This window comes from Camelus dromedarius, chromosome 7 (genome assembly GCF_036321535.1).
Source record: "Camelus dromedarius isolate mCamDro1 chromosome 7, mCamDro1.pat, whole genome shotgun sequence".
Lineage (NCBI taxonomy): Eukaryota > Metazoa > Chordata > Mammalia > Artiodactyla > Camelidae > Camelus > Camelus dromedarius.
The window spans coordinates 30,023,891-30,041,266 of record NC_087442.1 but is presented as its reverse complement, the minus strand read 5'-3'; the positions used below and the strand labels follow the sequence as shown (position 1 = coordinate 30,041,266).

Sequence of the window (17,376 nt, the reverse complement as noted above, 5' to 3'; positions counted from 1 at the left end):
TACAGAAATGACTAGAATTTTATTTTAGATGCTTTTGGGTGTTTTATAAGTATTTATCATTTTTAAATAGCATAAATAAAAATAATTCAGTTAAAATATATTATATACCTTGTCAGTATATCTCCTTATTACATAGAAAAATGCCGCATGCTGCTATTAAATGTAAAACTGCTACAATACAAGGATAATTTGTGGTTTGAGAGATAATCCACTTTATGTGGTCAAAATTCCAGCTTTGTGTTTTGTTAACATGTTTATACATGTTAGTAAAGTGTAAATTTATATAAATAAAGGTATATTTGCTCACATAGCTAAAAAAATAACAAAAAAGGATATTTTGAAGGTCCTATCAAATATTTAACCTTGCTTGAGCCTTGCAGGGAGCCGTGAAGGAAGGATTCCTAGGGCAGTTATCCTGAGGCATCAGGAGTGTGACTCTCAGATGTCATTAATATCATTCTGATCTTGTATCTAAGAGAGACGAGCTGTGAGAAACAGAATATGACTGATAGAAGACTATCTTAATTGGAACTTGAAAAAATGGAACTAGCCACTAGGGAGGGGAATGAAAACCAAGGAAGATTTATAAATATTTTAGAGAACTTCTTGACCAACTAGCAAAGGGACTTCCTTCTCTTTACTGGGCTCTTAATTAATCTTTTTTTTTTTTTTTTTTGTAGGACACTGTGCAGAAAGATCTTCAACTCTAAGAGAGAAATATTAGTCAAAGGGTTTGTTTTTTTTCCGATGAAGTCCTATTTATTTTCTTTGATGGTGAGGGTCTATCTTTTTGCTTCAATTATGGAAAATGAAAAGCACCCCACATCCCACATCCTTTATGACTGGTTTTAGGAGAGGCACACAAAGACACAGAAGTTCATCTATTCCATTATAGAGAAGCAAGCATAAACAATTTTACCAGTGGACATTTTCAGGCACTGCCCAGTACCATCTGGGATCCTGGAGTAGGTGTCCCAATAGGCTGACACTCTTTCTACATTGGATCCTAAGAGACCATTCCCTTCATCCTTCATAAGAATTCACAGCCCATCAGCCAACATGAATGGCTGGTTCACTGGCAGAATGAAATTACACAATTAAATTCTAGTAGCTTCCCTTGAATGTCACAAAGAAAGGAATTCCTATGGGTGCCTTGACTCCAACCTCTAACCAAGCTTACCTACCTTCATGTTTGTAATCATAAGGGGAAAATGAATGAGAAAACATACTCTAAAAGGCAAACTGTTATTGTGCTAAGATGATAGGGATATGAAAGACTGTATTTTCTTTTCCCCATTTTCCAGTATTTGAGTAAAATACTCATATTAATTTTAAAATAAACAAAAATTCAAAGTAAATTTTAAAATAAAAACGTAAAGCATATTAGTGTTTATAGCTTGATAGCCAAATATTCAAAACTATATATGTCCTCCTTGCTTTTTATGTATCAATTTCTGTGTCCTTCTGCCATATTCCATATTTTAAATAGAAGTCATCATTGCAAAACACCCCAATCATGTAGAATATTGGCCAAAGCAATCTACAGATTTAATGTGAGCCCTATCAAGTTACTCAGGACATTTTTCAAAGAACTAGAACAAGTAGTCCTAAAATTTATACAAAATCACAAAAGATCCAGAATTGCCAAAGCAATACAGAAGAAAAAGAATGAAGCTGGAAGAATAACTCTCCCCAACTTCAGACAATACTACATAGCTGTAGTAATCAAAACAGCATGGTATTGACACAAAAACAGACATATGGATCCATGGATCAGAATAGAGAGCCCAGAAATACACCCACACACTTACCAGTCAATTAATCTTCAAGAAAGGAGGCAAGAATATACAACGGAGAAAAGACAGCCTCTCAGCAAGTGGTGTTGGGAAAGCTAGACAGCCATATGTAAATCAATGAAGTTAGAACACTCCCTTATACCATACACAAAGATAAATTCAAAATGGCTTAAAGACTTAAATATAAGACAAGACACAATAAACTTCCTAGGAAAAAACATAGACAAAACATTGTCTGACATAAATCTCAGCAGTGTTCTTCTAGAGCAGTCTATCAAAGCAATAGAAATAAAAGCAAAAATAGATAAATAATACCTAATTAAACTTATAAGCTTAAGAAAACTATAAACAAAACAAAACAGAACAAAAAAACCTATGGAATGGGAGAAAATATTTGCAAACAATGCAACTGACAAGGGCTTAATTTCCAGAATATACAAAGAGCTCATACAACTCAATAACAAAAAAAGCAAACAACCCAATCCAGAAATGGGCAGAAGACCTAAACAAGCAGTTGGCCAATAGGTCAATAGGCACAAGGAAAAATGCTCAATGTTGCTAATTATCAGAAGTGGAAATCAAAACTATAATAAGGTATCACTTCACATCAGTCTGAATGGCTATCATTAAAAAGTCCACAAATGATAACTGCTGGAGAGGGTGTAGAGAAAAGGGAACCCTCCTACACTGTTGGTAGGAATGTAGTTTGGTGCAGCCATTATGAAAAACAGGATGGAGATTCCTCAAAAAACTAAAAATAGACCTACCACATGATCCAGCAATCCCACTTCAGGGTATATATCCAGAGGGAACTCTAATTTGAAAAGATACATACACCCCAATGTTCATAGCAGCACTATATACAACAGCCAAGACATGGAACCAACGCAACAGATAATTGGATAAAGAAGTTGTGGTATATATAAACAATGGAATACTACTCAGCCGTAAAAATAATAAAATAATGCTATTTACAGCAACATGGATGGACCTGGAGATTATCATACTAAGTGAAGTAAGCCAGAAAGAGAAAGAAAAATACCACATGATATCACTTATATGTGGAATCTTTAAAAATGGCACAAATGAACTTATCTACAAAACAGAAACAGACTCACAGACCTAGAGAACAAGTTTATGATTACCAAGAGGGATGGGGGTGTGGGGAGGGGAGGAACGTAGTGGTAGAGAGATAAATTGGGAATTCAGGATTTGCAGATACTAACTACTATAGATTGACAACATGGTCACTATATTCAATACCTTGTAATAGCTCATAATGAAAAAGAATATGAAAATATCTGAACCACTAAGCTCTATGCCAGAAACAAACACAACATTGTAAACTGACTATACATCAATAAAAATAAAAATAAATTTAAAAAATAAAATCAAATCACTAAACAAACAAATAAATAAATACTGCTTTCTTTAACTTTATAATGTCTTCACCCTCAGTTTCCACTATTTTAATTTGGTACATGAAGCCTCTCATAATCTGGCCTCCCCCTCTCTTTCTAGCCTCATTCCCCCAAATTCCCCACATCTCTTCCCCACTGCATGTCCAGTCATCTGGTCATGCTGAACCACTATAGCTTCACAAGTAAGCTATGATCTTCCATGGTTACTTGTTTTGCATATTCTCTTCCCTCTGCTTAGAAAGTTTTTTCCTTTATTTTGAAAAATCAGAATATGTTGGTTTGCTAGGACTAAAATAACGAAGTAACATGGACTAGATGAATTAAACAACACAAATTTACTTCCTCACAGTTCTGAAGGCTGGAAATCCAAGATCAAAGTGTTGACAGGGTTGATGGCTTGTAGATGGCTGTCTTCTCCCTGTGTCTGCACATTGTCTTCCATTTGTATCCAACTGTGTCCAAATTTGCTCTTTTACAAGGACACCAGTCATATTGGATTAGGGATCACCCTACTTATATCATTTTAACTGAAGTATCTCTTTAAAGACTATCTCCAAATACAATCACTTTCTGAAGTACTGGAGGTTAGGACTTCAATTTTTGAGTGTCAAAGGGGGCAGGGGGTACAATTCAGCCCATAATACCAATTCTTGCTGTGTAAAATATATACCTTGATAGTAATTTCTTCCAGGAATCCTTCATCTTGAATCTTTCCATCTAGGCTGGTTTAGATTTCCTTCTTCAGAACTCCCAAAGCAGGATATACATTCCTCTGTCACATTAAAGGGTCTGTTTTCTTCACTCTACTCTAAGATACGTTTTTATTTTCCTCATCCCAGCACCTGTCCCTTTGTCTGGTACATGGTAAGTGTGCAAGACTCTTTGTACCTTGATGCTTCATTGAAGTATAAAACTTCTGGCTTAGTTATATTGCGACACGATTTCCTGAGATAGGAAATAAAGGATTAGCATGTTTGCACAAGGAGCTTTCTTTTGGCATTCAGAATTAAGAGCTATCTACATGGAAATATCTAGTATGGAGTTGGAAGGACGGGCATGGGCTTAACAGAGAAAACCATGCTAAAATTATGATGGTGAATGGATATGATCATTTAAGGAGAACATATAAATGAGAAGAGTGACATGGGAAAACCTTTAAAGAATGACAAGGTTTTTAAAGAGGGAGAGAAAGAAAAATGAAATGGAAAGGTCAGAGAGTAAAGGAGACTTCAGGGGGTTTCAGTTTCCATTTACTCTGGTTTCCAGACTAGAAAGACCAGAATTTTGCGGTGAACTGTTTTTCCTTTATGTTGCCACCAGGGGTCTCCAACCACTCCTGCAATGTCTGTCAGGCAAGCCCTCAACAAGTATCTTTTAGCTGTCATTACATCATTACCAGGGCTTTTCCAGGAGTAGCATCCACTGAGCAAGAAGACCAGTTGCTTCAGGACAGTAGCGATTCATTGGATGCCTGACCCTCTTAATTGAGCTGAAGTTCAGATGAGTCCTTCAAGTGATTCAATGGTCTGTGGTTTATTGACCCTCCATGTAGTTTCTTGTACTGGCAGCTTTATCGCATGATAGATAAATGAGACAAATGCTCTCTGTTTCAAGAACTGGAACTGGTTTTCTGCCTAGGACACACTGGAGCCCAATATATATCTTGAATAAGGTTTGGTGAGCCCCCCAATCATAATAAAAAAACTTGGCTGTTCTAAGAAAAAATTCATCATGTTATAGTGACTCTAGAAACTGTCTTTCTTTCTTTTAAGAAAAGATGAAAAATGTCTCTCTCCTAAAATGAAAAAAAGTGAGACTAGATAAAGCTGACAAATGCTTATTTCTTAAACTTTTCTTATTTCTAATTATTCCTGCAGACAACATTATTCAGTAATGACGACCTCATTATCTCCAACAAGTTATAATGCAATTAAGTTATGTGTATGTGTAATTTTATTTTGGATATTTAAAGTTTTACTAACATGAAAATGTTTAATACAGAAAAGTAGAAATAGCAAAATATGACCCAGACTCTCCATATCATTAACATTTTACTATATTTGTTTCTTCTATATATGTTTTTTCTGAACATTATAAAATAAATTGTAAATGTTCTGATGCTTCAGCCTAACTACTTTAGCATGCATTTCTAGAAAACAAGAGCATTCTCCTACCTACTGTCCTCACATCTAACAGACTAGAAAATTTCTTAATGTCATCTATTTCCCAGTCTATAATTAAATATTGCCACTTGTCTCCAAAACATATTTTATAAATGTTTTTATTTTCAAACCAAGAGCTAATCAAGAACCATGCATTGTCTTTAGTTGTTATGTCTCCCTTAATCTAAATCAATTACAACTGCCTCTTCTTTTTCTTCTACAATACAGACTTGAGACAAGTTGTCTTCTAGAATATTACATATTCTTGATTTGTCTGTCCATTTACTTGTGGCATCCTTTAAATTAAACCTCTATCTCTTGTATTTCCTGTATACCAGCAGTTAAACAGAACCTCTTGAATTATGTTCATGTTATACATTCTTAACAAGAATTCTTCCTAGGTGATACTGTATACAAACAACATTGTGCATCACGTTGAGAGACACATCATGCCTGATGTCCCATTATTAGTGACAGTAAGTATGATTACTGGGTTAAAGTGGGAGACGAGCTAATCTTTCTGTTTCCAAGTTAATTGTTTTTCATTTGGGAATTGCATATCATCTGTGTTCCCCATCAATCATTTACTTAAAAGTTTAGAATTCATTAATTATCCCTTCTGTGATAGGCAAAATGATATACTACAAAATACTGAGCCTTACTTCCTCCTCTGTCACAGCCAGCCTGTGTCCGCTCTACCTTCTTCCCATAGATAATCACTCCTTATTAGTTTCTTCTGACTGTTTCCAATTTAAGCAAACACAACTGTATTCCTACTCCTCCTGCCTTTTTAATTTAAAAAGTACCTACCTTAACACATATAGATCTTTCCAAATATACCTTACACAGATCACTTTCTCATTCTTTCTTATAACTGCTTAGCATTCTGTGGTGTGCATTGACCATAGTTTTATAACTAGTCCTTTATTAATGGACACTTGGATATTCTCTAATCTTTTACTAATACAATGTTGCAGATAATAACATATGCCTTTTTTCTTTTCTGTGTTCATGTATCTCTATAGAGTAAATTCCTGTGAGTAGGACTCCTAGGTCAAAGAGGAAATACATTCATAATTTTGATAAGCATTACCAAATTGCCCTTCAGAAGGGGTGTACTATGTTATATTCATACCAGTGATATCCAACTGCCTGTTTCCCCTCTGTCTCATTAAACTTAGATTTTTGCTCATCTAATAGGTGAAAAAAGGCGTTTGTTGTAGTTTGGTTTTTTTTTTTCTCCCACAATTTTACAATCAGTCTTGAAATTTCTCTGATTGTCTTTACTTTTGTACTTTTTTTGGTTGATTCTAACACGGCCCACACATAGATTTGAATGATATATGTCTTCAGTCCCTTTTTTTTTTTTTTTTGGTTTAATTTGCAACTGTCTTACTATAAATGGTTTGTTGTATTTTTCTTATGCTTAAGGCCATTTGCACATCTATTCTGTGAGCTAGATTTTCATGTCTTTTGCATATTTTTCTCTTAAATTTTTAATACTTTTTCAATTTAATTTCTAGCATATTAATTATTAGAATTACATGAGTAGCAATTTTCTCTGATTTGTTATTTGCCTTTTCACTTTGCATATTGGTAGTTGTGCCACAAAGACGTTTTTAATGTAATTAGTTTGATTAGTTTTAAAATAGCACTGGATTTTCTTTTTATTGACGTACAGCCAGTTACAATGTGTCAATTTCTGGTGTACAGCACAATGTCCCAGTCATGCATATACATACATATATTTGTTTTCATATTCTTTTTCATTAAAGGTTATTACAAGGTATTGAATATAGTTCCCTGAAAATAGCACTGAAATTTTAATCAAAGGTGGAAAGTACTTTCCTAATCTACTTTTACCAAGACATTCTCCTGTTTCCTGAAATAATAAAATTATTTCATTTATTTATTTATTTATTTTCCCTTAACAGAGGCACTAGGGATTAAATCCAGGACCTCCTGCATGCCAAGCACGTGCTCTACCACTGAGCTATACCCCCACCCACTAAATGATTTCATGTAAATCTTTGAGTTTATATCAATGTGTAGTATAAGAACTAGCTCTGTTTCTTTTCCTAAATGGAGCTACCTAGTTGTTTCAACCCAACATTATGTATAAGGTTCACCAGTGTGGATGCACATAGTTGAAGTTCATTCATTCTAAAGGTTGAATTCCATTGTGTGAATATAAACAACTTATCTTCTCCAATGATAATGAGCATTTTGGTTATTTCCAGAGTTTTGCAGTTATAAGCAGAGCTCTTGTAAATGTGCTTATAATATCTGGTTTCTAAAGTCTGTAACAATTGATGTTTATCACTTACAACTTGCATTAATTGGATAAATGAATTGATATTTAACTATTTCCTACTATTCACTCTTTTCACACTGGAGTTGAGAGAAAAAGGATAATCTTACATCTTTGGGTTACACACCATACTGACTAGGAGAGGAGCTTTCAATAGGAAGTAAGGAAGTAAATTGAACTGAGTTGAATTAAATTGAATGGAATTAGTAGCCAGCTATGGGCAGTGAAATATAATACTATTTCCTATTATTCACTAAAAGCAGAAGTAACAGGATAAAATTAACTGTATATGTATTTTGAATATACATAGGTGTTTATTTTCTAAGGTTTTGGAGAAGTTGAATATCAAGAAGCATACAAGTCAATTCATTCACCTCTGATACTCTTGGAATTTCTCGTATGCATATGAATACTGATTCAATTTCTATGGCCTATCAAAAACAGATGAGATATGAAAATTTTATTGCACAATTTCCTTTTCATGCATCCAAAAAGAACATGTTGGCCTTATTTGGCATATCTCTCACATTATTATTTTGACTAATCCATTTGTTTAAATGATAGGCTTCTAAGAGTTACTACATCCTCTCATGGTGGAAACAAATGCCTTTTAGAGTGCATTCCATCTAGGTTTTTATCCAGGGATTAAGAGCCTGACTTTTAAGTGAATAAAATCTATATCTCTTTCAGAACTGTAATTGATTTTCCTCCCTACCCAGCTATTATAGTGAGCACTACACTAAAATAGTCACCAATAGGCTGGTCTCATCCCTTTTTAGGACTAAGTCAACTTAGGAAAAATAAATTAGTAGCTAGTGTTCACACTGAAGCTTACCAGAGACATATTTGTATTACAGTTAAGAAGCAATTTTAAAAGTACAACATTTCCATTAAGCATACCATGTTAAGCTCTCAGGAAATGGTATATCCAAAGAAAAACAGTTTAAAAAAATGAAATCTTGTGTAAATTTTTAAAGAAAATTTATTAATGACAATACAATAAAGAGAAGAATGTTTCCCTATAAAATAAAAGTATGAGTTTCCTATCAAGTAATAATACTCCATTAAGGCAAGGTGTTGTGTTATAATTAATGTAGAATTAAAATGTCTGTAAGCTTTGAGCCTTAAAGGAATTGCACATAGCACTGTATCTCATGTACAAGCAATTTGCTCTTATCTGTACTAAACCACTGTGCTGGTTCACCTATTAGAAGAATTGTAATTGCATTGTTTAGAAGACAAATGCTAAAATAGCTAGAAGAATGTAAGACAACTATATTTGTTTAATTTTGCATGGTGCTTGTCTTAGTCCTTCAGGCTGGTATAATGAAAATACCACAGACTGGGTGGCTTAGACAAAAAATATTTATGTCTCAAATTTCTGGAGACTGGGAAGTCTCCAATCAAGGCACTAGCAGATTAGGTGTTTCTGGTGACAGCCTGTTTCTCCCTGTGTCCGTTCTCACATTGCTGAAGAGGCAAGGGAGCTCCCTGGGGTCTCTCTTATAAAAAGGGCATTAATCCCATTCAGACGGTTTTGCCCTCATGACCTAATCACCTCCCAAAGTCCCCACCTCCTGACATTGGGGATTAGGTTTCAACATGAATTTTAGGGGGGACACAAATATTTGTTCTATGGCAGTGCTCATGGTTCTTTATTTACAGAATGCTTCCACAGCTGTTTTGGTTACTGAGCAAAACTAAAAAAGCCCTTATTGCTTATTCCTAAAAGGTATCATTCTACCCAGGGAGCATGCTGCCATAGGCAATAATTCCATAAATACCACTCAGCACTCACTGTATTTGCCCACAAGGAAATATTTATTTTGAAAATCTTCCATTCCAAGACACACAGGGATTCCTAGCTAATTACCTTAATAGACTCCAATGCTATAATGTCTCATACTTTTATTTTACAATCCTAGTTTTTACATCACATTTTCCTTGTTTGCCTAGGAAAGCAGTGAGCATATACTTAGCATTATTTGTTAACATTTAACACTGACTTATGGGAGAAACAGATAGTATCTTTCCTTTCTGCTTTTTACGTCATTTCTAAATTCATCCAGTGATTCAAAAGGAATTATTCAGTGCTCTATAGTTAGGTTAAAAATAAATCTTACTACATTTTGGTGCAACAGTAGCGAGTTTTCTCAATCAAAATAACAAAAGAAAATATTTTTTTCCTAGAGTAGAAAAATGTGTATTTTCTGCCAGTATTTGCCTTAAGATTATAAGGGACTTAAATAGATAATAACAACTTGTGACTCTGTACTTTAACAAGAAGAGAAAGCATGACTGGTCATAGATTACCCCTAAAATTTTTCAAAATTGAACTTGTAAAGAAAAGCCTTATTTCATTTGGTTATGAAAGATGTGAGCTGGAACTACCTGTAGTCTTGTCCCCCATGACATGGAGAAGCTGATCTGAGAGAATGTTGCTACAAAGAAGAGGGAGGGAGAGAGAGCGAGAAGAGAATTCTAATAAAGTCAATAAACCTAACTAACTGGCTTAAAGCAATCCAAAATATGTTTCCGCCCCATGCAACCAGATAATGGCATGACACTGAGAAATTACTATCAGAAAATGAAGTATTGCAAAGGAAAGACCTTAATATGTGATTGTGTTGGTGGGGGGAAGCTATGATGAGATATAATCCTTTGAAAATGATATTAAAAGAGTTGGTTATCATACCCTCCCCATCCCACCCCAATGCCCTGAGGGGCCTGCAAATGTCAGAGTATTAGAGGGTGTGAATGATGTCTTGAAGTCTTCATAAGTTATAAGACAGAGAAAAGCTAGGATTCAAGCTGGTTCATCAAGAAGAAGAAAGGATCCCTTGGGATTAATCAATAGTGTTGTTAAGAGAAACCCTTTTCACCTTTCGCCAGAAATCCAAAATAGCAGAAGGTCAAAAAATCATGTGTTCTGCTGATTACAAAAATTGAACACTTCGCCCTATACTAAATGCAATGTGTTGTCTTAGAGTGGTGCTTTAAGAAACAATCAGAGAAATGGGGAAGATTAATCTCCCATGATCCACCAAATTATCTCCTGTGTACTCCCTGCTAGACTATTCTCCAAAACCCTTATTTCAAAATACAGTAAACTAGGATCAGCCCTGTGGCAAGGTGAAGCTTTTTATTATCTCTGGCTTTTTTGGGACAGTGGCCTAGAGCAGGCAATTAAATTGAGGTTAGAGGGGATAGATAAAAATCCAAATGTGTTGCTGAGAGATCAAATCTATGGCTACAGGCTAGAGATACAAGGGTGACAGATTGTGTTTTCCAAAGACAGCCACAAAAATTTCTTCCAGACCACATTCTTACTATGTGATTTTGACATTCTTTCTATTGCACAGTAAAGCCTAGGTCCTCTTGATCCTGAGTGGACCTTTGTGACTATCTTGATCAACAGAATTTAGTAAATGCGATGCCATGAGACTTATGAGGCTAGTTCAGAAGAATGTCAGTCACGTCCACCTTGCTCTCTAAGGATGTTTATTCTTGGAACCCAGCTATCATATGTGAAGAAGTTCAGACTAGCTCCTGCTGAAAGAACTCACAGAAAGGCCATTTGTTGATGTTCTTGCTGATAGTCCTCATCACCAGCCATCACCCACTAGACACATGAAGTGCTTTCAGATAATTCTAACCCTCACCATTTAGCCAAACCCAGGTTTCAAGTCTTCCAGCAAAAGCTTCAGACATGATGGCACAGAAACACGCCTTTCCTATGTCTATGGTCCCCAAGACCATTCTCAGGTTCAATGATTCAATAGATTGACAGAACTCAGAAAAACTATTATACTCATGACTATGTTTTATTACAGTGAAAAGATACAGATTAATTTCAGCAAAGAAAAAGACTCCCATCATCCATATGTTGGATTTCTTTAGCCAATATTTTGTTACTTTCTCTAGAATACTTTATATTTCTATCTTTATTTCTTTTTGATTTTAAAGAAAATTTTTTTTTACCATTCCTTGTTTTTTTCCCTAGTGCTCTTTCTGGTTTAGTCTTCATTTATGTAATATTGTTTTCTTCATTTCTAATTCTTTCCTGAGTTCTATCATCTCACTGCTCAGTTTTTCTAATTCTACTTTGTGTGGTTCTTCCATGACATACCTTAACTTTTTAATGTTTTTTTTAGCTTGTTTTAAAATAATAGCTTACAGTTTTGCTCTGTTTTGTGGACACATCTTTCTGATGTTCTTTTGTTATCTGTAGGGAAGTTATTCTGCTCTGTTTTCTCTCTTTTCTTATGATAACTTTATATTGAATTTGACCTTGATAATTTATTGTTACTCATTTTTTTTGTCATACTAATTTTCCTGAACCTTTGCAGTGAGGCAGGACTCAGAAAACTGTTTCCAATTTCAGAGAGCTCCACCTTCCCTTATTTTTATGAAATGCTAAAAAATGCAGTAGGACTTTCGGGATTTCCTGATTCTGTTACTCTCTCTGACTGTTGAGCACTTGAAATATTGCTAGTATGACTAAGAAGTCAAATTTTAAATTTTAATTAATTTTAGTCAATCTAATTAAGTATAAATAACTACATGTGATTACTGGCTACCATATGGGAGAGAGCTCCTCTAGCCTTTCACTTTCCACTGTCTCTTCTTCCTCACCCTACTTGATTTTGATTTCCCTTGACAAACTTTCTTATTGTGGGACCCCTTCCTAGTCCTTGTGGGTTAGTTTTGAGATATCACAGAGTGAAATTGCTTCAGCACCTTCAGTCACTTTTCACTGTTTCAATAGGTATTAGAAATTTGTCAGTGTTTTAAAATGAACAACTGGACATCATGAATAACATCTTGAGTTTTCCTGTCCATCAGACACCGACTTATTGCTTCCCTTCCTCTCCCAACAGAATTTTTACTACACTCATGTCTTGGTGGTTTATCCTTATCTCGTGTGTTTTGGGATTTATGGAGATACCATGTCACCCAGTTTTATTGTAAAGTCTATGCACTTTTACTTATGCTAACCAGTTGATATGTTTTTTGCTTTGTTTTGTTTTTTAATGTAGGTTTTCAGGGAGATTGAAAATTATACTGCCACTACACCATCTCTCTGGAATGCTTTGAATAATATATTTTTAAATAAGGTTTTTCCATTAAGAAATATGTCATGATCATCATGGAATATTTTTTAGAGGAAGGAAGGAATCCCCATGGACCCACCAATCACAGACAAACCACCTCTGAGATTTTAGTGAATTTTCCTCATGTTTCTTTTCTTTGCATGGCATTTTGCACAGTTGTGAGCACAATCTATATACAGTTCTATATTCTGTTTTGTTCCTATAACATCATAATTGTTTACTATTACAAAAATCTTAAGGTAAACCTATCATATAAATCATCTATTATTTACTTAGCCAATCCCCAATGTTTGGTCAATTAAAAACTTATTACAGGTAATTGTTTGCTCTGAAAAATGTTGGTATATCCCTAAGGAACAGTAAGTAATCCTATACCAGCTGTTAATGAGCAATAATAGCTATGCCAGTAGCACAAGAGTTCCTCTAACCGGTGTTTATAAGTGATTAACATCTCTAAAGAGGTCTCCTGGGACCACATTAATAATTGAGGAAAAAGGTGTAGTCATTTTTATCTTGAAAATTTACCTTACATGCTATAGAAAACTTTCCTATTGGTGTTTTCTTTCCCTGGTGTTTACAGCCTGTTGACTGTGTGTGTTTATGTACACATGCATATATGTGTATATGAATGTGTATGTCCCTTTGTATTTATAATCAGTCTTCTGTATCTCCAGCCCAGATGTTTCTTTTCACTGACAAACTCAGATCCAATTGGCCTTGCAAAATCATTACACACTATGAAACCCCTTATGTTTCTCAAACTTCCTCCTTCTCTGTTTCCCACCTTAAAGAGTGATTTACATCCATCATACCAGTCACCAAAATCAATTTCTCTAAGTCCTCCCTCCTTCCAAGCCAATCACTCAATTCCATTATTTTCTACCTCCTTGATATCACTGGTTACTTCTTCTATCTCTCCATATCTGTTGCTGATTCACATGACAGCTAGCACTTCCCAAGTTTACCAATGACTTCCTTTCTGTTAAATCCAGTGGGAATTTGACCCTTCTCTACAATTTGACATTGTTGACTGATTCCTTCTTGAATTTCTTCTCTTGGTTTTTGGGACTCTATTTTTTTTTCCCTTACCCTCTGACTAACCCTCATCTCCTTTCTGTGCTTCTTTTGCTCAGCTTTGCTCAACTGTAGTCTTTGATATTCTCTTTTATTTTGCAATCTCCCATGTTGATCTTATTCCACTCACGGCTTTCAGTTATTTAATCTATGTAAGATGTTGACTCCTAAAACACTATTCCAGCCCAGGTGTCATCTCTAAGATTTATATCTGGATACTTCACTTCAATATCCCAATCTCAAACCCAGTATATTCAAAACTGTACCCTTTGTCTCCACCTCCCCAAAGAAAGCACAACTAAACAAAACTCTGCCCATCATTGTATATTTTCCCTTTTCCTAAATCATCTACATAAGTGATCAATTCAGAAATGTGTCATTTTCTATTCATTTTTCTGGTATCAACTATATCTTATCAAACAGTGCCAGTTCTAACTCCTTACTATCCCTTTAGCTTAACACTTGAATAGCTAAATAAGAACTTGAAATCTAATCCTCCTAACTTAACACTTACCTACCTAAATGTTATCATCTATATAATTGGCATAGTAATGATTCTAAGTAGAAATCACTGAATTTCAACTTCCATCCTTCCCAATGATATACAAAGTGATGCTGGGAGGGTTGGCAGGGGAGACAGGGAGAAGGGCAAAATATTATGGTGAAAAAAATGTTTCCAGATCTTTTTCTTAGTGTTGTCTCTGAAATCTCACCAAATAAGCCCAAAATTCATATTACAACATTTGCTTGATGCCTTATTTAAACTTTCACTGGACATTTTCCATCTGTTAAGCTCCCTGAAAGAGAACAAACTGCTTTTTCATAACTAAACTTCATGTTCTCTGAAGCTTACACTGGGTAAACTTTGCAAGGGTCCAAACGTTTTAGGATGGTTTTGGAAAATGGGATAGAAAAGTTTTACTTTAACTGAGTGAAAAGAAAAATGTATGAACATTTTGATCATTCTGTTTTTAGTTTATTAATAGAAAAAGGAAAACATTTACATTATAAATCAATGCTCTGTTTGTTACCAAATTGAACTTAGGTCTGTTCGTCCAATGCATAGCAAAGCCAATCTACTGACACCAGGTTGTGGTGAGGTAAATCATAGCCTTTATTGCAAGGAACCAAGCAAGGAGAACCGGCAGCTAATGCTCAAAAGACCAGAACTCCCTGATGGCTTTTAGAGGAGGGTTTTTAAAGGCAACATTAGGGGTATGGGTTACAGGGTGCCTGATCAACTTGTGCATAATTTTCTAATTGGTTGATGGTGAGGTAACAGGGTGCTATTTCAATCATCAACTTTCTGGTTCCAATTGGTTTGGGGTCTATGTGCCGGTAGCCAGCAGTTTTCATCTGGTGGGGGCCTGGTTTTTATAAAAACAACTCAAGGATATGGCTCAGAAATATTGTCTATAGCCCTTAAGAAGGAACTTAAGGCCCCTAACTTTATTTTATGGCTAACCTATTATTATTTTGTTTTGCTTGACTGTTTTCCTTTGTTTCTCTATTTTCTCATTTCTTTGATTAAATTTGCTCTTTGGAACTCAGGAAAGGCCTAGGAGGCAAAAGCTCTTCTATAAACAAGAGGCTGGGGACACCATGGGTCTTTCCCTGGGAAGGTTCTGCAGGGTCTTGCTTGGTTTCATGTTAAACAACAGTAACAAATAACCAAGTAAGCAAAAGGTTACAACTGTTGGCTAAAATGAATTTGGGGTGTTTTCAGTTACCAAATTTCCAACGGTAAAGAGGAGGGAAATCTGAACGTAAATATCTACATGACTTGGGACTTTTTTCCTTTTTGAAAGTAGATGTCAGTTTAGAAGGTCACCTGCTATATGACCATTATAATTTTTTTTTTTTTGGTCATTACCATGAACCTAAAAACAGGACACTTCTAATAGTCAAAATGCTGTGTTTACAGTCCCAAATATACTGGAGACATTGCTTAAAGACTCATGAGCACTAGCTCTGCCTCCAAGAGACTAAGAAATTGGGCAGGACCCTCTGTCTCTGGAGTTCACAGTTGCTGAAAAATGAGGAACCTAAATGCACTGATCCCTAGGATCCTTCCAGACCCACCATGCTAATGGTACTTATTGCAACTGCTCCTGAATGAGGCCATGACATGGATCCAGCTCTGGTGCTCCAGTGCTGCTCCTTATGGCTAGGAGACTGCTTCATCAAAGCATAAGGCACATGAGCAGCTTCACACCATTTCACATAGCAGGGACAAAGGGCCAAAGGACACGCAAAGGTTATCAAATAAGAAAGTTTTGCAGAGAGAAAAGAGGGGAAAAAATAGAGAGGACCTACTTTTCTTCTCCTGCCCACTATGCTATTGCCAACATTGCTATTATTTCATCTTCTAAAAACAAAGTTTCTGACCTGCGTATTAATTCGGTTTAATGCCCGGAATTGGACTTTTGAAAATGTATGCAAATGAAAAATATTAGGTTAGGAGGGCTCTTCCTCATCTGCAGCTTGAGGCAGGCTGGTCGCCAATTCCTTAGGTGCTGGTCCGCAGACACCCGGTGCTTCTGCAGACACCCGGTGCTTCCACAGACACCAGGTCAAGGTTACCGCTTTGCGCCCCTCAGGGCGCCGCCCCGGACGCGGCCCCGCCCCTCACCTTGCCTGCGCTGCGCTAGTGCCGCGAAGGTGCGTGCGGCGCTCGGTGATTGGCGGCTGCCCTGAGGGGCCCGGCTGCCATTGGTTGCCTGGAACTCTTTGTTCCTGGTCCCCGCCGCAGGCCGGCTGCAGCGGACTAGGCGGCGGAAGTTTGACGGCGGCGAGCGAGTGGCTGCGGCGGCAGCGCTGGAGTTCCCGTAGATCCCCCCAGTAGCCGCACCGGTGCCGGAGGCCCGGCGAGCTTGGGCGTGAGATCCCGGACGGGAGGACGAACCCCTCTGATACACGACATGGACCTGGAGGCCAAAGTGAAGAAGGTAGGGCGGCGCGGGCGGCGGGCAGTGGCCGCTTCACCTGCGCGGGGCGCCGCCCCCTGGCTGCGGGTGGTGGGTGCGGCGCATGGGCCGCAGGTCGCGAGCTGGCTCCGGGTCTCCTAGGAGTCCCGCGCCCGGGTACCCGACCCTCCCAGTAGAGGGGTTGCCTGGCGGCCCCGCCAACTCCTAAAACCCAGGAGCGTCGGAGAGTCGCGTGCGCCAGGAAGGGCGGGCGCGGGACATTTCTCCCAGTCTAACCAAGTTCAACGGTTGGAGGTGTTTGAAACTTAAGATGTTTCGCCTGTGCCTCCCTAAAAGAAAAGGATGAGGTTAGGGCGAGTTCAGGCGAGACCGTGACACTACTTCTTCCTGTCTCAGGAAGTTCAACTTTATTAAGTCTTTGTGGTTTGGGGTCACTGATGTGACTTTGACAGCTCAGTGTCTTCTCCCCTCCTAGCTTGTCTGTCCATTATAGCGGGAGCATTAATTTAATGAACTTCTTCGCACCCGCGGCTGGTGATACCGTCAGAGGTGATGAGTTTTTTTCTTTATT

General features: G+C 37.0%; 1 protein-coding gene across 1 annotated transcript in view; it reads left to right on the top strand.

The window, feature by feature from the left end:
• Positions 1 to 16,627: 16,627 nt before the first annotated feature.
• Positions 16,628 to 17,376, top strand: part of TES (testin LIM domain protein) — a 45,604-nt gene continuing 44,855 nt past the window's right edge. The window contains exon 1 of the mRNA XM_010975565.3: positions 16,628 to 16,826. Within this exon, the coding sequence (XP_010973867.1) occupies positions 16,800 to 16,826 (27 nt within the window). The 5' untranslated portion in view covers positions 16,628 to 16,799. The remainder of the gene's footprint in view (positions 16,827 to 17,376) is intronic.